Source organism: Martes martes, assembly GCF_963455335.1.
Source record: "Martes martes genome assembly, chromosome: X".
Taxonomy (NCBI): domain Eukaryota; kingdom Metazoa; phylum Chordata; class Mammalia; order Carnivora; family Mustelidae; genus Martes; species Martes martes.
The window spans coordinates 71,855,231-71,876,836 of record NC_137897.1 but is presented as its reverse complement, the minus strand read 5'-3'; the positions used below and the strand labels follow the sequence as shown (position 1 = coordinate 71,876,836).

Here is a 21,606-nt window from a genome sequence, read left to right as displayed (position 1 = left end):
TTACTGGGTAGGTTTTGCTCCTCCTTTACAAGCTCTTCTTAGAATCTACGTAATCTATGTATCTCAGTCTAATAATGTACAGTAAAGACACTGGAAATGTAAAGGTAACCAACAGAAGTTATGTGATCTAGACAATTTCTAAGGATGTAATAATTTCTGACAATTTCCATGGCTTATTATAAATTTTAAGATTTATTTTACCTATACTTTATGGTAATTTAACTATCAACTCAAATTACTAATGATGACAGCAGTAAAAGGATCTCATCCAAGCTAACCAACTCCTAAAACACCAATGTTGTATAAAAAAGAAACCCAGGAGAGAGTCAGGGGAGATAAGTATACCTGGGTTAAAGTATAATACCTGGGGTCCAAAGTCACAAATTCTCTCTAAATTGGTGAAAGCCAAAAGAGAAAGAACAAAAACTAGAAAGCTTTGGGATTATTTATGGCAGTCCTAGCAGATAGAACATGGGCTAGATAATTTAGTATTTATTGCATATAGCTATACTGTCATTAAAATACCCCCAAAATGCAAAATATATTAATATAAATTGCTGAATAGAAACAAAGTGCAAAACATACTTACACATGGAATCATATATTAAAATGAGGTTGAAATGAAATATGCTTACAAATTAATCAAAAATCATCACTAGCCTCATGTTTTGCATATGACAAAACTATTTAATTGCCTATATTAGAACATATCTATAGAAATCCAATGTCACCAATGTAAGCTGGATCTCCATTCAATAGATCTTTCTGATAGCTAACGTAAGAAACCAAATTCCAGGGCACCTGGGTGGCTCAGTGGGTTAAGCCTCTTCCTTCGGCTCAGGTCGTGGTCTCAGGGTACTGGGATTGAGCCCCGAATCAGGCGCTCTGCTCAGCGGGGAGCCTGCTTCTCCCTCTCTCTCTGCCTGCCTCTCTACTTGTAATGTCTACCTGTCAAATAAATAAATAAAATCTTTTTTAAATAAAAGAAAGAAATCAAATTCCAACTTGAGTTCTCAAGAAGTCTCTCTCTATATGTCTATTTTTTAAGCTTAAAATGGAAACCCCCTCTCTCTCTAGTCCCCAAGAAAGAACAACTGCATACAAAAAAGCAATTAATACTTAAAAGGAAACACAAGTATCCAGACATTATCTCTCTACTTGTTCTAACTGTATTAATTCAATTCGTATAAAAACAAATGATGACTACTAAATATTTAATAGTCCCTAGGCAATATACTCAAGTGTGCAAAAACCAGTTCAGTTATTCTCAAAGACCATGAAACTCAAAGGCCATGTAAGCTCAAAGGTCATGAAACTTACAAAATTGAATAACTATTCAATTATACCAATATTAATTTACTTATAAAGTGGAAAGGAGATATTTCACCAATCTAATTAGAAGCAATACAAAATGCATCTGATTAACATGAGAAACTTTACAAATAGAATCTCATTCAAATTTGAATTTTTGGTTAAAGATGATATGTAATACTACAGTCACCTTTTACAGTTACTACAGTAACTACAGTTACTACAGTCACCTTTTATAGTTAGCAAAAAAAAAAATGTAAAAGCAATATTGCTGTTTTGGTCCTAGTACCTTTACCCACTTGTGAAACATTTGAAAACATGACTCTGGGCAGAGGAGGGGCACAAGAATCTTAAAGAGCAAGTATAATTTATTCCTGCTGCTAGTTATAAAATTCATATAAAAACAAGTGTTTTTCATTCTTGAAAGTTTTAATAAAAAGTCTTCCTTATTTTCAATTAATACTCGGTGACTTTAAGTAAAAAAATTCAGTCTTAGAAACTACTGAAGATATGCTGTTATATAAAGAGAATGTGCTTCATTAAAGAATCATCTATAACTTTCAAATTTGGAGCTTTAAAATCTGTCAGCAATAGTCATTGATACACTGTGCAAAAGATCTGTCTAAAATTGTTTCACTAAATATCTACAATTTGAAAAGTCACATACCAATGCAGAAAATGTATGTCAGAATCAATGGAACATTACTAATTTACAAATACACTAGTAAAGGAAATCTAACCACTCAAATTTTTCAGTTAACTGAACTTGTTGCATGATTTTACTTAGCAATAGTCAAGTGATTTTTAAAACAAGGTATTAATAATGAAATATGAGTTATAGTAATCGGAGTTAATACTTAAAAAATTATGTCCAGGGGTGCCTGGGTGGCTCAGTGGGTTAAAGCCTCTGCCTTCGGCTCGGGTCATGATCCCAGGGTCCTGGGATTGAGACCCACACTGGGCTCTCTGCTGGGCAGGGAGCCTGCTTCCTCCTCTCTCTCTGCCTGCCTCTCTGCCTACTTGTAATCTCTGTCAAATAAATAAATAAAATATTTTTTAAAAATAAAAAATTGTGTCTATACTGGGGCACCTGGGTGGCTCAGTGGGTTAAGCCTCTGCCTTCGGCTCAGGTCATGATCTCAGGGTCCTGGGATCGAGCTCCGCATTGGGCTCTCTGCTCAGCGGGGAACCGGCTTCCCCCTCTCTCTCTGCCTGCCTCTCTGCCTACTTGTGACCTCTCTCTGTCAAATAAATAAAATCTTTAAAAAAAATTATGTCTAATACTAATTTCATATTTAACCCCAAATCCCCTAATATCTACATCTATAAGCCTGTACACTGAGAACTCCTGTTGATAAGATATGATCCTCAAGCATAGCAAGAGTTTCAATTATCAGAGTAAGATAGGACTATATTTGAATACTGCCTTTGATCATTTAAGTTTTTCACCAAAAGTCCTACCAAAAATACATCATTACCCAGAAATTCCAAATAATAAATTTTACTAGCAGTTTTAAAGTAACTTATTTCTGGTCAAGCATCTCATATACAATTACTGTCTATAACGTTGTGCTATTTTGTACAATTATTTAGAATTTTTTACACCTCAGTATGTATCCTAAAACTGAGTGCTTAGGTCAAATGGCCTATATGTTTGTTTGTAGTTCACTAAAGTGAAAAAAAGCCAATCAACAGAAATGGCACAATAAAAGATGAGAATCATGAAAAACAAGAGTATCATACATAGTGGCCATCAAGTAGAACCAGAACATCTATTACTTTATTTTTACAAGGACACCTAGGAAGAGTGAAATAAAAGAACTTTGATGCTGAAAAGTCTACTTGTGTTTTAGAAACAGATCCACTCAAGTGTCTTCTCCCAATCAATTTAGATAATGGCATTTTAACAGTTTTCCATTATAAATTTTCAGCCTCTTTCAACTGATGCTTTGTAAAAAGAGATTACAGACAACTTTACATCATCAGTAGGAAATAATCCATCCCAAACTGGCTTTGCCTACTAACCAATATACTTTTGAATTGCCTTCTATTTCCACTGAGTATGTGTGCAAGGAAAATGTATTAACTTTATATTTAGCTTAAATGAAACATTATTAAAGACAGATGCTACAAGGCGCACTTGCATGGTTCAGGTGATTAAGCATCTTCCTTCAGCTCAGGTCATGATCCTAGGGTCCTGGAACCAAGCCCTGTGTCAGGCTCCCTGCTCAGAGCTTGTTTCTCCCTCTTCCTTTGCGATTCCTCCTGCTTATGCTCTCTCCTTCTCTCTCAAATAAATAAATAAAATCTTTTTTTAAAAAAGACAGATGCTACAAAAAGACCATTTTTTTACATTTTTATGTATCTAAATTTGTTCCAGCTCACCCACTTACTAGCTAAGACAAGTTACAGAACCAATTTCTTCACTCTCTCTTAGCTTCCATTTCCTCATCTAAAAATGGAATAAAGCCATGTCACCTACTTTGTGGCATTTTCATAAGGATCAACTGAAATAATACGTATAAACTATTTAGTTACAAGCCTGGCTAGTAAGTGCACAGTAAATGAAAGCTATGATAATTCATAAAATAACTTCTTCACTGTAAGTTAATTATGGTCAAACTAAAGATAACATAGAAAACACATAATGTTCAATGTACAAGTAGACTTCTCTCAAAGAAGAGATACAATCCTTAAAATATATTTATTGATTTTTTTTGGTTACTTTTAATCAAACCATATTTACCTAACTTCCTACTCTGAAATTCCCAATGGAAAGAAAAATTGCCAATAGAGAAAACGTGGCTCTCAATTGTACCTTTCTTTAAATCACATTTATGAACCCACAAGCAAATCTTTGTTAAAAACATCACTCATTTAAAGAGGAAAGTGGTAATATTCTCATTAAACATTAGAATATTCAAGCCACAAAACAGAAATGTTATAAAGTTTTTAAAACACTGTCAACACTGTACACAAAAACTTAGAAACTAGTAAGAATCATTTTTGCCTAAGGCTACAAGTATGATAAAGGCAGGTACATGTCTGAAACAGAGTGAGTCAGTGGGAAGAGTAGCATAGGAAGATATCAAAGGAGGGAAGGTGAGGATCAGATCATATAGGGCCTTATAAGCCATTTAAGTGTACTGGCTTTTGTACACCAAGTGAAATGAGAGCCATGGAGAGACCTGATGAGCCAATTGATAGGATACTCTTCAGGATTTAAATGGATAATATTTCTGTATTGAAAATATCCTATAGAGGGTCATGGTGAAACACGGAGACCAATTAAGAGTTGTAGTAGTCCTATAGTCCTACCACTACTGTGGCAGCCCAGGTAAGATTTCAACTAGTGCAGGGTCAATGAAGGTGATAAGAAATGGTCAGCTATTCAAGTACCTTACTTTGAATGAAGAGTTAATGGGTTACGAAATGAGTTAAAGGCAAGTGAGAAAATCGTAAAAGACAATTCCAACGGATTCTGGCCTGAGTAACTAAGTAGACAGATATACCACCAGCTGAGAAGGGGAAGACACTGGGAGGAGCAGGTTTGGAGGAGTATATCAGCAGTTCAGTTTTGAATATATTACTTTGGAGAACTCTACTGATCATCCAAGGTGAGACACTGATTTTGAAGTTTGATATATGAGTCTAGAGTACAGACATGAGGACTAAGCTGGAGGTAAATCTGAGAATTGTGAGCACACAAATGGGATTTAAAAGCTCAGTACTGGTTGTAATTACCAAAGAAGATAATATAAAGAGGAAAAGATGTCCTGGGCCTCTACTTTAAAGGCTGAGAACATGAAAAGGAATCAGCAAAGAAGATTGGAAAGAAGCTGCCACAGAAGCAGAAGGAAAACCAAATCAATGTTGGTGGTGTGGAAGGGAGGAAGCATTTCAAATTGGAGAGAATGATCAACTCTATCAAATGCTACTGCAAGGTCAATTAAGATGTTTTATCTCTATGGTAAGGCTGTCACTGATGTCTTCTATTCTTTTCCCAATCCCAGTAGGTATCCTTATGATATGATCCTTGCTTTAAATTCTCCATCAGGAATGTTATTTACATCTGTTTCACTTAGATTTGTAGCCGAGGCCTTAGCTTGTTCTTTCATTTGGCATAAATTCCTTCACCTTTGCATTTTCTCTAAGTCTCTTTCTCTGTGTTAGAAAATCCAGTTACGTTTCCTGCTCCTGCAAGTAATGTCCTTATGAAGAAGAGGTCATGTAGTGTCCAAGGCCTGGAGCTTCAGGGAGTGTCTCTGGTGTGTGCTGCATGTACTCTGCTGTTGTTTTGGGGTACTGTATCCTTTAGGCCAGTATTCTGCAGAGGCCCTCCTTGCCTGCTGTGGCCAGTGTTTGGTCCCTGGCCTGAATGTGGTGAGTTTAACCAGGTATGCTCTGGTCTCCTTACAGAACGAGTCTTATCACCATCTCCACTGGAACTCCCTTCAAAACTCTCTGGTCAGGAGATGTGGGGAAGTCAGAGCTTTATGCTGGTCTTCTGAAGGTTAGGCCCACTGTGCTGGTCCTGAAGCAAGCCTGAGAAGGGTAACTCCAATGAAGTACAGGGGGTGGGGCTTGGTGTAAGCAAATTATGCAGGCAGTGTTGGTGCTGTGCTGCTTCCAGCAGCTGGCTCACTGTTTATGTTGTTATGTGTAGGGGAGGGGAATGGCTCCAGCCAGCTCCTTTGTTCCCAGAGAGGTATCTCAGTGAATGCTGCCTCTCAGGGGCAAGCTCAGAGGATAGCAAATTAATTCCCATTCATTCCAAGTGCTCTTCAGATTGCTTTTACCAAGCAATCTGTCCTTGGGTTGCTGCCTGTCTTCTCTCCAGGAGCAGGGTGGTGCTCTCAGGGCTCTATCCCAGCCAAGCTTGCTGACCTTCAAAATTCCAGGCTTTAAAACCTACTGGTTGCAAGAACTCATGGAACTCAGCCCCTGTTGTTTTCCAAAGCCAAGGGCTTTGGTGAAACAATCTCCATGTACATCCCGGTATGTGCTTCTTTCTCTTTCTGTCTCTAGCCCTTCTCCAGACCAGAGCTCCCTCCCCTCCTCAGTAGCTTTGATCCATTCTTCCCCTAAACCACATCTCTGCACTTCCTACCTTCTTTGATGTGGTCTCTTCTCTCCCTTTATTTGTAGAGTTTATTCTGTCAGTCTCCAGGTTGATTTCTGAGGTATTTAGACTGATTTGATAGCTATCTACTTGTGTTCATGAGATGAGTTGAGCCTAGTGTCTTCCTACTCTACTGCTATCCTCCTCCTTCTCCGAGGCACCGTTTCTCCTCTATGTTTTCCCTTGTTGTTTTACCCTCCGTCTTCCCCACTCTATTTCATATACCTAACAAGATACCTTGTGTTGTTTCCAGCAAAGTGAAATTTGGCCTGTTTTACTTTACAGAAACAGAAACACAAATCAGTTAATTAAAAAACTGGATTCAATGTGCCTAAAACTACAAAATACTAGAGAACACAAATAAAAAAGAGCCCCTGCTTTCTGGAGCTCACTGTAGAAGTAATAAGTGAGGATGTTTTAGTTCAAAAACACAGATACTTCTGAAAATAGTTCTGTGTTATCAACAGGTTTCTGGTCTCTCTTTTACATTACAAACACAATCCATACAAACATAACTACTTAAAACCCCATGCTATCTTGGACACACAAATTTTAAAATCACAGCAAAAATAGGAGTCTAACTTACCATCATTTTTTCAAAGAGATCCAGTACTTCCTTTTCTGACAAATTCAAAGATCGTTCATCATACAATGGCTGAGCTGCTGGAAACTCACTCATTGTAACTTGAGAATCAATAGGATGTTGAATAAGAGGTTTTTCTTTTTTGACAGTAGATTTTCTAAAACTTGTAATCCGGTCACGCTACAAAGAAAAAAATAAGAAACTCTAAGAAAGAAACCCAGAATCACAAATACAAAGTACTGAAACATCGAAATAGCACTTAATAAAATACATGAAACATCAAAATAACACTTAGTATAATATGTATCATTATTGTCTTTTGACACTCTTAAGCAACAAGGTCCAGTTAGAGATTGTACAATTTTGAAAGCTTGTAGTAGAGTTCTTCGGTCTCAGAAGTCTGAGGTGTGAAAAGCATTTCTCAAAAGTAAACCTTAGTCCCTTATTTCTGTTTTACACAGTAAGTAGGTAAAAAAAAAAAAAAAGTCCTGCATCAAGGTCACTTTGTTGTTTAAGGGAGAATGTAGCTTTGAACTACAGGAAATAAAGAAAGGAAATATAAAGAGCCCCAATGTTCAATTCTAAGGGTAAATTATGGTAACATTTCACTCTTCAAAGTGCCAAAAATTGTGACAAGTATCTACGGATACTTTGTCAGCATAAGGGTTGAGTATAATAGTTAAGGACATAGATTCTGAAGCCAGACTGCCTGGGTTTGAATGTGCCCTTTACTAACTGAGGAACCCTGTGTAAATTATGTGTGCTGTTTCCTAATCTCTAAAATATGTATAACAAGGGCATCTGGGTGGCTCTTTCAGGTAAGTGTCCGACTTTTAATTTTGGCTCAGGTCATCATCTAGTAGGGATCATGAGATCAAGCCCCACCCACACAGGGCTCCATGCTCAGTGGGGAATCTGCTTGAGATTTTCTCTTTCTCTAAAATAAATATATGAAGTCTTTAAAATACAGATAACAAGTACCTATACCACAGAATTATACTGAGATTAAAATAAGTTGATATGTTTAATGTACTTCTCTGCTATTTATTATAATTGTTGCTGTGACTATGACTGCCCTTTTTTTTCCCCGAAAATTGGGAATAACAAGACATCACCTTTTCCATTTAATGGCAATGTTAACATATACAGAATTATGTTATTCCTACAACTACTAATATGAAGAACTTGATGTTTTATGGATATTGACTCTGAAACTTTGGTTCCATGCACAATCTCTAATAATTAGCTTGCTATTTCACATAAAGTGTATTAATAAGTCTAGGTACATATGAACAGCCCAATCTGTTTCAAACCACAAAACACTAGACCTCAGAAATTAGTAATGTCCATAAAACTGAATGCAACTCAGTTTTATTCTGGTTTCTGTTAGAAAGCACATGCATACCATCAATTCATGTTAAACAAGCACACATGTTAGATGTGAGAACAGTAATCTTCCTGCCATGTTACTGAGTCCTTATAAATTATTTCAAATATTACAATTATTACAAACTGCATCACAGAAGTTATTACAACAACTGAATTTTCTGTTGACTCCCCCCATAAAAAGAACACACTTTTCATTTTGATTCAAGGAACCCTTTTATTTTTAATTAAAAGCTGTATTTTTAAAGAAATATGAGCAGTTTTATGCAGCTTATTTAGGATTACAAAAATGATTTCAGTACATGGTTTCATACAAATAGATTATATAAATCATAGTGTTTTAGAGCTCGGAAGAAATTTGAAAAATCATCTAGACCCTCTCATTTCACAGAAAAAGTGACTCACTAAATTTGTAAGTCCTGGTTCCAATCCCAATGTTCACATTAAGATTTATTTCTTCAAGTTATCCTGAACTATATTCCAATTTTCTTTTAACTCTTAGAGGAAAATTAAGTTGGTTTAGGTATGTATTACATTTTCAAACAACTCTATTAAGTAATCCCAAATAAGCTTGAGTACATATTCAACAGTCAAATTTCACTAAAAAATATGGTGGACATAAAAGCATTTAAGTATGTAATTTACCATTAAATCAATGTTTTTCTGTTCCTGTTACTTCATGTCACTTTTGTAGTGCTAGATTTTAACTGAGTAGCATTATTCACATATATACTTGATCTTCCATTATGCCCTTCATTTCTATCTAGAAAATAGGCTTTTGCTTTCGGCTATTCTTTAATAAGAAAATGAAGTTAAGCTATACAATTTTATTTCCTTGAATCACTAATGTTTTACATTATTTGTAATTTCACAAAGAAAAAAATGGACACTGCTTAAAATACTGTATTTTAAAAGTTTAGCTATAAAAAGGGCACACTTAAATGTTAAGCCCATAACTTTTAATAAGTTTTACTATGATAGCCTTAGCTCAAAATATTTAAGAATTTTAAATTTAATAGCATATATCTAACATAATTAACTTACTTTCCTTTCTACATTAATTTCTCCCAATATTGATATTAATCTTTTACTTATTCACAGTTTACTTGGCTATCATAGAAGAAAAAAGTCTGTATTTTCCAGAGTTAGATTTATATACAGACAAAAAAAATTCTGGTTACGGTATATAGTAGGATAAAATCAAAATTTTATTGAGTTCTCAGATAATTCTTTAATATCCAAAAAAACAAAAGAATCTCTTAACAAGTCTTCCATTTTACTGTACTTTTAAACATCTATATATATATCTTACACACATCAATGCTTTAATGTCCACCCACTTTAGTTAAAAAAGGCAACATGCACAAGTAACATAACATGCTACTAAAACCACCTTACCACATCATCTGCCAAAGTTTTTATTTGAATGTTCTATTAAAACCAAAAGGAAAAAAAAAAAGAATACCTGTCAGATAAGAGAATTCATAGATCAAACAAATTAATAATTGAATGATACCCCATTGATTTTATTAATTATAACTAAACAAAAAGAACTAGCAACTTTAAATATATAACCAAATACATTTTTTACAAAAGGAAAAAAAAACACTCTTTAAGGATTAAAAATGAAGATTTGGATGGGGGTGTGTACTTGTTTTTAAAGATGACCTGCAGGGTCCCAAAGTCAGATTTGGATCAGACATCATTACCATAGTGCTCAAACATGAGAAAAGAAATTGCAAAGTGTTAAGTCCTTTCAAGTTTTTTCAAAGTTTTAGAATGAATCATATATGTGAAATAAATAAATTTTTAAAAATGGAAAAAATGTCACATTTAATATAAATGAAACAGCTGTGTCTAAAATCCAGTTACATCTGATAATTAAAGGACATCTTCAAAATATACTAGAAAAAACTGAATTAACAGATTCTGTTAATCTATGTCCATTTCTCAAAAATTCCAAAACATGTTTTTTCCATGTGGTTTTCTACTTCTGCTGAAAAGCACTTAAAATGGTATATCCTAGTTAATAAAATAAAGTGGTTAATAAAAGCTACCATACAACAAAATGGGCACCACTATTTGAAGAATTAGGGTACAGCAATGCTAAAGTAATAAAGCAATATTACAGTAAAGTAAACAAAGTAATAATAATTTAGTAATCTTCCATGATTGAGAAGGTAATTCAAGATCTTACAATAACATATGATCAACATGAAATGCAATTATTATAAGTACATTGAAATTCTAATTAAAATTGTGATTTTGGGGCACCTAGGTGGCTCAGTTGTTAAGCATCTGCCTTCAGCTCAGGCCATGATCCCAGGGTCCTGGGATCGAGCCCCACATCTGGCTAACTACTCAGCGGGAAGCCTGCTTCTCCTTCTCCCACTCCCCATTGCTTGTATTCCCTTTCCCGTTGTCTCTCTCTCTCTCTCTGTCCAATAAATGAATAAAATCTTTAAAAAATAAAAAAATAATAAAAATTGTGATTAGGGAGGAAAGAGATTTTTAAAAATCACCAGCTGAAAATTAAAAGTAAACTTTCTGCCACATCCTACAAATTTATGTCTTATAACAGAAGCTGAGGGGCGCCTGGGTGGCTCAGTGGGTTAAGCCTCTGCCTTCGGCTCAGGTCATGATCCCAGGGTCCTGGGATCGAGCCCCGCATCCGGCTCTCTGCTCAGCAGGGAGCCTGCTTCCCCCTCTTTCTCTCTGCCTGCCCCTCTGCCTACTTGTGATCTCTGTCAAATAAATAAATAAAATCTTTAAAAAAAATAACAGAAGCTGAATGATGTACACCAACTTGGTCAAGCTTGCTCACATCCCTTTTTACTAAAAGGGATATTAGTACTCGTAGCCAAGTACTTCCCAAATCTGGGGAAGGAAACAAGAAACAATCCCCAAGATGAAGGAGAACAGACCGATGCCTGGACATGTAATAGTGAACCTTGTGAATCTTAATACCAGGGAAACCATCTTAAGGGCAGGTAGGAGAAAGAGATTCCTTATCTACAAAGCGAGGAACATCAGAACAACTGCAGACCTGTCCAGAGAGATCTGGCAAGCCAGAAAGGGCTAGGAAGACATATTCAGGATACTAAATGAGAAGAACCAAAAATTCTTTATCCATCAAGGCTGTCATACAGAATGGATGGAGTGAAAAGGAGCTTCCAGGACCAGCAGAGATTAACAGAATATGTGACCACTAACACGGTCCTGCAAGAAATATTAAGGGGGGGTTCCATAAAAGGAGAAAGAACCCCATGGGTGATATAAAACAGAAATATACAAAGGCGAACCACAGAAGCAAGGACTTCACAGACAACATGATGACAATAAAATCCTGTATTTCAGTAATCACTTTCAATGTGAACAGCCTAAATGCTCCCATAAAACGGCACAGGGTTGCAGACTGGATTAAAAGACAGGACCAATCCATATGATGTCTATATGATGTCTACAAGAGATTCATTTTGAACCTAGGGATACATCCAGACTGGAAGTAAAAGGATGCAGAACCATCTTTCATGCCAAAGGACCGTAAAAGAAAACTGGGGTAGCAAAGCTCATATCAGACAAATTAGATATTAAGCTAAAGACTGTAGTCACAGATACAGAAGGACGCTATATCATTCTTAAAGTTTCTATTCAACAAGAGGATCTAACAACTGTAAATATCTATACCCCCAACATGGGAAGAGCCAACTACATAAGCCAACTGTTAATCAAAATACAGACATATTGATAATAATACATTAATTGTAAGGGACCTTAACATTCCACTCTCAGCAACAGACAGATCATCTAAGCAGAAAATCAACAACGAAACAAGAGCTTTGAATGACACATTGGACCACATGCACCTCATAGATAAATACAGAACATTCCACCCAAAAAAAAATAGCAGAATACTCATTCTTCTCAAGCACACATGGAACTTTGTCCAGAACAGACCACATGCTCGGTCACAAATCAGGTCTCAACCGATACCAAACGACAGATTATTCCCTGCATATTCTCAGACCACAATACTATGAAACTGGACCTCAATCACAAGAAAACGTTTGAAAGAAATTAAAAAAAACACTTCAAGCTAAAGACCATCCTTGTCAAGAATGTTTTGGTCAACCTGGAAATCAAAGAACTTAATCAATCAACTGAGACCAACGAGAACAAAGACACATCAGGCCAAAATCTATGGGATATGGCAAAGGCGGTCCTAATACATAGCCATCCAAGCCTCACCCAAAAAAACAGAAAAATCCCAAATATACAAACTATCTTTATATCTTAAAGATCTGGAGAATCAACAACAAATTAAACCAAACCCATGCACAAGAAGAGAAATAATTAAAATTAGAGCAGAGATCAATGAATTAGAAACCAGAAATACATTAGAACACATCAACGAAACTAGAAGCTGGTTCTTTGAAACAATCAATAAGACTGGTAAACCACTGGCCAGACTTATCCAAAAGAAAAGAGAAAGGATCCAAATTAATAAAATTATGAACGAAAGGGGAGAGATCACAACTAGCACCAAGGAAATAGAAAAAATCATCAGAAATTATTATCAACAGCTATATGCCAGTAAGTTAAGCAACCTAAAAGAAATAGACACATTCCTGGAAATCTATAAATTTCCAAGACAGAAACAGGAAGAAACTGACAACCTGAACAGACCAATAACCAGTAATGAGATGGAAGCAGTGATCAAAAACCTCCCAAAAAACAAGAGTCTACAACTGGATGGATTCCCTGGGAAATTCTACCAAACATTCAAAGAAGAAATAATACCTATTCTCCTGAAGCTGTTTCAAGAAATAGAAACAGACAGAAAACCTCCAGATTCTTTCTATGCAGCCAGCATTACCCTGATCCCCAAATCAGGCAAAGACCCCATCTAAAAGGAGAACTTCAGACCAATACGATGTCAAAATTCTTACCAAAATCCTAGCTAACAGGATCCAACAACACATTTAAAGGATTATCCACCACAACCAGATGGGATTTATCCCTGGGATGCAAGGGTGGTTCAACATTTGCAAATCACTCAATGTGATAAAACAAATTTATAAGAGAAGAGAGAAATACTACATGGTCCTCTCAACTGATACAGAAAAAGCATTTAACAAAATACAGCATCCTTTCCCGCCTTTCACAGTTAAAACTCTTCAGAATACAAGGATAGAGGGGAATTTCCTCAATTTCATAAAATCTATCTATGAAAATCCCACAGTGAATATCATTCTCAATGGGGAAAAGCTGAGTCTTTTCCTTAAAATCAGGAACACAACAAGGATGCCCACTCTCATGACTATTACTCAACATAGTACTAGAAGTCCTACCAATGGCAATCAGACAGCAAAGAAATAAATGGTATTCAAATTGGCAAAGAAAAAGTCAAACTCTTTCTCTTCGCAAATGGCATGATACTTCATGGGGAAAACCCCAAAAGACTCCACCCCCAAATTATTAGAACTCATACAGTAATTCAGTAATGTGGCATGATACAAAATCAATGCACAGAAATCTGTTGCTTTCTTATACACTAACAATGAAAATGTAAAAAGAGAAATTAGAGAAACGATTCCATTTACAACAGCATCAATGGTTTTATAAGATACCTTGGAATAAACCTAACCAAAGAGGTGAAGGATCTATACTCAAGGACTATGGAACACTCATGAAATAAATTGAAGAAGACACAAAAAGATGGAAAAAACTTTCCATGCTCATGGATCAGAAGAACAAACACTGTTAAAATGTCTATGCTGCCCAGAGCAATCTACTTTCAACACCAACCCGATCAAAATACCATCAGCATTTTTCAAAGCGCTGGAACAAACAATCCTAAAATTTGCATGGAACCAGAAAAGACCTCAAATCACCAAAGAATTGTTGAAAAAGAAAAAAAAAAAAAAAGCTGGGGGCATCGTGTTGCCTGATTTCAAGCTATATTATAAAACTGTGATCACCAAGACGGCCTGGTACTGGCACAAAAACAGACACACAGACCAAAGGAACAGAATACAGAGTCCAGATATGGACCCTCAACTCTATGGTCAAATAATCGTCAACAAAACAGGAAAAAATATCTGATGGAAAAAAGACAAGTCTCTTAAATAAATGGTGCTGGGAAAACTGGTGAGCTATATACAGAAGAATGAAACTCGACCATCCTCTTACACCATGCACAAGGATAAACTCAAAAAGGATGAATGACCTCAGTGTGAAAACAGGAATCCATCAAAATCCTAGAGAAGAACATACGCAGTAACCTCTTCAATATCAGCCACACCAACTTCTTTCAAGACAGGTCTCCAAAGGCAAGGAAACAAAAGCAAAAATGAACTTTTGGGACTTCAGCAAGATTAAAGACTTCTGCACACAAAGGAAACAGTCAACAAAACAAAGAGGCAATGCAAGGAATGGGAGAAGATATTTGCAAATGACACGACAGACAAAGGGTTGATATCCAAGATTTATAAAGAACTTCTCAAACTCAACACCCCAAAAACAAACAATCTAGTCAAAAAATGGGCAGAAGACATGAACAGACACTTCTCCAAAAAAGACATACAAATGGCTAATAGAAACATGAAAAAATATTCATCATCATTAGCCATCAGGGAGATTCAAATCAAAACCACATTGAGATACCACCTTACACCAGTTAGAATGGCAAAAAATTGACAAGGCAAGAAACAACAAATGTTGGAGAGGATGTAGAGAAAGGGGAACCCTCTTACACTGTTGGTGGGAACCCTCTTACACTGTTGGTAGGTATAGCCACTTTAGAAAACAATGTGGAGTTTCCCTCAAAAAATTAAAAACAGAGCTACCCTATGACCTGGAGATTGCACTACTGGGTATTTACCCCAAAGATACAGATGTCATGAAAAGAAGGGCCATATGCACCCTAATGTTCATAGCAGCAATGGCCACAAAAGCCAAACTGTGGAAAGACCAGAGATGCCCTTCAACAGAAAAATGTATAAAGCAGATGTAGTCCATATCTACAACAGAATATTACTCAGCCATCAGAAAGGATGAATACCCAACTTTTGCATCAACATGGACGGGAATGGAGGAATTATGCTAAGTGAAGTAAGTCATGCAGAGAAAGTCAATTATTATATGTTTTCACTTATTTGTGAAACATAAACAGTAGCATGGAGGACATTAGAAGGAAGGGAAAAATGAAGCGGGGGAATCGGAGGGGGAGACAAACCATGAGAGACTATGGACACTGGGAATTAAACTGTGGGTTTTAGAGGGGTGGGGGGCTAGGGCGATAGGTTAGCCCGGTGATGGGTATTAAGGAGACCATGTACTGCATGGAGCACTGGGTGCTATACGCAAACAGTGAATCTTGGAACACTACGTCAAAAACTAATGATATACTGTATGGTGGCTAACATAATTTCCAAATATAAAAGAAAAAAGAAAAAAATAAAAATAAAAAAAACTTTCCAACAGCTCTCCAATTTCACTACAAGTGTAAGTCAAAACCTTTACAATGGCCTACAAGGCGCTCCTGATCTGTACTCTCTCCAGATCCCTCTGACTTCATCTCCTATTACTGTCCCTTTAATTCCTTCAGTTCAGTCACAGTTACCACCTCACTGTTCTTCAATAATGTAATCAGTCACATGCACTGACTCTTCCCTCTGCTGGCAATGACCTTTCCTATTTCCATATTCTTTATTCCATAATCTCTCCTTTTGGAATTTTTGCTCAGTGAGACCCAATCTGTCCATCCTATTCAAGTGGAAACAATGAGGTTAGAAGGTGGCAGCGGAGTAGAGGACCCTAGGCTTGCCTTGTCCAATTAACACCACTAGATAACTATCAATCATCTCAATACCCCAGAAATTGACACCAAAACTGGCAGAACAAAATACAACTAAAGGAAGACAGGAGGCCACATCAAAGAAAGTAGGAAGTGCAGAGACACAGTTTGGGAGAGAAAAAGATCTTAACCACTGCAGTGGCAAGGGAGCTGTGTTCACAGAGAAAGGCAGGAGACAGACTCACATGTAGGAGAGCACATGGGGAAAACAAATCCCTCTAACAACTGGCTTGGAAAGTTAGAGGAGCCAAATTTCAATTTCATGACTTCTGACAAGCAATAGTACTTAAAGCCTGGAGTTTTAAATGTCAGTGGGCTTAGCTGAGATAGAGCTCCAAGGGCACTGGGGTTGCTCTTGGAGAGAAGGCAGACAGACAAAAGACCTATAGACACACAGCATGGAAACAGCAATCTGAAGACCAACTGGGGCACGTGGTGGGGAGGTTATGTGATCATTTTACAATGCATCCCAGAGAGGCAGCATTCACAGAGGGACCCTTTAGGAACAAAGAAACTTCCAGATGCCATATCCCTCCATTGCCTATCTTCATAAGCACATGACCACCTGTGGGAACCAGCACAGTGGCAACACTCACTCACTAACTTACTTACACCAAACCCTGCCCAACATACCCGGGCAGAATCACACTTCCGGAATTGCCAGTTTCACTTGCCTCAGACCAAGGCACACCTAGTCAAATGGTCACATTCAGTCCAGGAACCAAACACTGTTCACAACAGACCAAGACAGTCTCTGCAGACAACTGGCCCAAAAGATAAAGTGGCCAGCACAAAATAGCACAATATATGCAGTACACATTGAAGATAGTCAATGCCAGAAATGTCAGGCTCTGGGAAATAAGGGAAACCACACAGCAGGACACTACAGAACCTCTTCTTCATAAGGCCATTACCCACAAGAACAAGAGATTTAGTTGACTTTCCTAAAACAACAAAACTAAAAGACAACCTACTAATGGGAGAAGGTATTTGCAAATGATATATCCAGTAAAGGGTTAATATCCAAACTGTATAAAGAACTGATACAAATCAACACTCAAAAAACAAACAATCCAATTTAAAAATGGGCAGAAGTCATGAACAGACATTTCTCCAAGGGTGACATCCAGATGGCCAACACACACATGAAAAGATGCTCACGATCAACTCATCATCAGGGAAATGCAAATCAAAACTCCAATGAGATAGCACCTCACATCTGTGAGAATGGAACAACAGATTTGGCAAGAATGTGGAGAAAGGAGAACCCTCTTACACTGCTGGTGGGAGCGCAAACTGGGGTAGGCACTGTGGAAAACAGTATGGAAGTTCCTCAAAAAGTTAAAAATAGAACTGCCCTCCCATCCAGCAATTAAACTACTACAGTTTTACCCAAAGGACACAAAAATGTTAATTCAAAGGGATAAAAGCAGGACACCCAGGTGGCTCAGTTGGTTAGGTCATGCTGCCAGAGTCCTGGGATCAAGTCCTGCATCGGGCTCATTGCCAGCAGGGAGCCTGGTTCTTCCTCTGACTCTGCCCCACCCCCTGCTTGTGCACATGCGCACACGTGCTCTCTCTCCGCCCTAACAAATAAATAAATAAAATCTATTTTTAAAAAAGGATACATGCACCCTGATGTTTACAGTGGCATTATTTACAACAGCTAAATTATGGAAGCAGCCCAGTGTCCATCAATAGATGAGTGGACAAAGGAGTTGTGATACACACACACACACACACACACACACACACACACAAACACACAATGGAATACTACTCAGCCATAAAAACAAAGAAATTTTGCCATTTACAATGACATGGATGGAGCTAAGGAGTATAATGCTAAGCAAAGAAGTCAGAGAAAGACAAACACCATATGATTTCACACATAAATGTAATTTAAGAAACAAAGCAAATAAGCAAAGGAAAAAAGAGAGAGAGAGAGACAAACCAAGAAACTCTTAACTATAGAGAACAAATTGATGGTTACCAGAAGGGAGGTGGGGGGAGGTGGGTAAAATAAGTGATAGGGATTAAAGAATACACTTATGATGAGCACTGAGCAGTATATAGAATTGTTGAATCACTATCCTGATCACCTAAAATGAATGTAACATTGTACGTTAATTATACTTGAATTTAAAAAAGACACATTTGTAAAAATGACAAAATAATTTGATTCACAAAAAATAAATATATAAAACCCTCCTTCAGAATACATTAAATAATAAAATAAATTATTGGGTAAGTTACAATTAAATTATCTTCAATAGAAAAAATTATTTCTATCTCACAACTGTCTTTATAAATTAGTCAAAAAAGAAACATACAAAAGGAGCTGAGAATAGCAAAAACCACCAGCAAAAGAAACATTTCAGGGAACTATAAAGAGCTGTTTGACAACATTAGGCATTTTTATGTAAACTAAACTTAAAACATATTTTTAAATGGTTGTATTAAAGTGCATTTTCATCTATACTTGTGGTGAGCATAACATAACAAAGAAACTGAATCACTATGTTGTATACATGAAAATATTATATGTCAACTATGCTCAGTTAAAAAAATTTTTCAAAGATTATCCTAGGGCACCTGGGTGGCTCAGCTAAGGGGTTTAAACCATGCCTTCAGCTCAGATCATGATCCCAAGGGTCCTGGGATCAATCCCCAAGTCAGGCTCCCTGCTCAGCTGGGAGCCTGCTTCTCCCTCTACCCTCTGCCTGCCACTGCCCTTGCTTGTGCTCTCCCTCCCTCCCTCTCTCTCTCTCTCCCTTTCTGTCAAATAAATAAATAAATAAGTCTTTAAGGAAAAAAAAAAGATTATCTGAAATTTTTTTTCATTCATAATGATGTTCTATAAGGACAAGCTCTCAAATTTTATCTGAATGTGATTTATATAGGTACATCCATCTCTCTCACACACATGACATGTAAGCAGGCATTATAGATTTTAACCCTGTGTACAAACTATAGAACTATTATACAGTTAAAAAAATTTTAAGCAAAAATGGCCAAAAAAAAACCTTTTATTAGAGTCACACCCCTGAATTAAAAGCACTGACTAAAGTCATTTTAATAAGCTTTTATTGTGCAAATAGTCATTAGGATGAGGGCATACTACACCAGTAAGTATGGTGACCATATATTTCCATTAAAATCAACTCTAGAAAAGCAGTAAGCTTGCACTTAGTCAAGCAATTAGAGTTTATTGAACTCCACTTGTGATCAGTTATATTAAACATAACTTAGTATAGTATTATGAGTATTGTATAATTATAAAATTATCACTCCAGAGTCTCAACCCTGAAAGAGAAATGGCTGATTTACTTATAAACCCTAATGCTGAAGTTCTGATTGAAATGCAAGATTCATTATTGCAAGAAAATTAAGTTTTAATTTTCTTAATCAAACAGAAATTAACAAAGATAGCAATATGTAAAGATTCAACTCTTATGGTTGTTACATGGTAATACAATGTTGTATAAACACTGCACAATTACTCCCACAGAAAGTGGAAAACTAAACTGTGTATAATTCAAAAGTCTCACCACCAACTAAAAAACTTAGTCACACAAATTGACCATTTTCTTCTCTTTTAAATAAATAAGTCAGCCATCGCAATAAAAAATGAAGGGTCACTTATTTACCTGGCTTTAAGTTTCTTGCTAAGGGCAATATGACACAGAAAACCATATTTGGTTCAAGTGAATGAATATCTGAGCTTTTTCTATGCACCTATTCAGTGGTGAGCACTAGGAATACAATCATAAACAAGATAAACATGCATTATTCCTTTATGGACCTTGCAATCTAATTGAAGATGAGATTAATGAAAGACCCTAAGAGAGAAATTCTGATAGCTCTAACAGGGCAGTACCCTAAAACAACCTCCATATACTTCTCACAGTAGTAGGGCCCTTAAGTTAGGCCATCTGTATCAATCAGGGTTTGATTTCTCTAGACAAAATTTCTGCCCAATACCTATTCAGATCAGTAGCAGTAACAGAAGGAAGTACTTGTCAAAGGCCTGCCTTTTATTTTTCAGATCCTGTACTCACTCTGAACTTATAAACCAGTTAAGACCAATCAAGGTAATTCAAGGCCATTTAACCATCTCTAAACCAAAATGAACATTTAGTTCAGGCATAAAATACTTTATTACAAAGACTTTTTTTGGAGGGGTGCCTGGGAGGTTAATCAGTATAGTGTCCAATTCTTGATTTCTGTTGAGGTCATGATCTCAAAGGTCCTGAGATCCAGCTCCATGTCAGGCTCTGAGCTCACTGTGGAGTCTGCTTGTCCCTCTCCCTCTGATCCTCCCCCTGCTCGCTCTTGCTCTTGCTCTCTCTCTCTCTCTCTCTCTCTCTCATAAATTAAAAATCTTTAAAAAGCTTTTTTTTAGTTGAGTACCTTTCAGTTGTATTTATTTTACCAAGAAAGCTAAATCTGTTCTGATTTTTAGAACTGAGATCAATGTAGAAGTTTAATTCTAAGAAGATAAGAAAAAAACAAACTTTGGCTTTCAAAAATAACTGATTACTGCTTCTATTTAAAATTAATCCAAAATATTATTTCATCTTTCTAACAGCGTCATTTTCAGATGCGTACATGTCATCTTAGGTATGGTAGTCTTCCACCATCATTAGCACTTAGGAATAGATGACAGATCATTTGGCAGTATACTAGGTTTAAAGAGGATTTAAAGAGCCGTGGCCCTGCAGGACAAAAGCCTAGTAGTAGTTGAGATGAAGAAGTAACAGGCATTAAGCTCCTATTCACCATTTTACTTTACTGTTGTTAGTATCTCAAACTGTCCATTTCATCATTTCAATAAAGCAATGCTTTTATATTTTTGCAACCATAGGGACATCATCTCAGAAATACTGTCAAATCAAAAGCCTCAAATTTTAACCCACCAGAATTCTTAACTATTACAAAATAAAATTCTTTCTACAATCTTTTATGACAAGAAAAAATTCCTTTAGGAATTTTCTTCTCAAGATGCTCTTTCAATTTATAATGAACAAAATGTGTATCTACCAGAAATCAAATAGGACATTGCAGCATTGGACTTCAGTTTTCTTCATTAAGCAAAAGACCATGTTACTTCACTGGATAAATTTCATAAATCTGTCATAACAAAATATGCTCAGTCTTAAACTGTTTTGCTATGAACTTCAATCTTTAACTGCCAAGAGGAGTGACTATGATATAGGAATCCAGCCACCTCTTCTGTGTAACAACCATACCTAGCTTCAGGACTAAGGGTGAAGCATTCAGGAAACACATTTTCGCCACTTAGGTCTTAAAAAATCACACAAATGAATTGGAGGAAATCATTTA

General features: G+C 36.5%; 1 protein-coding gene across 2 annotated transcripts in view; it reads right to left on the bottom strand.

The window, feature by feature from the left end:
• The window catches only part of DIAPH2 (diaphanous related formin 2), a 1,022,518-nt gene that overhangs the window by 963,552 nt on the left and 37,360 nt on the right, over positions 1 to 21,606 (bottom strand). For both annotated transcript variants that reach the window (XM_080794734.1, XM_080794733.1), the window contains exons 2-3: positions 9,801 to 9,833; positions 7,020 to 7,196 (exon numbers count right to left, since the gene is read on the bottom strand). In XM_080794734.1, the coding sequence (XP_080650860.1) occupies positions 7,020 to 7,196; positions 9,801 to 9,833 (210 nt within the window). The remainder of the gene's footprint in view (positions 1 to 7,019; positions 7,197 to 9,800; positions 9,834 to 21,606) is intronic.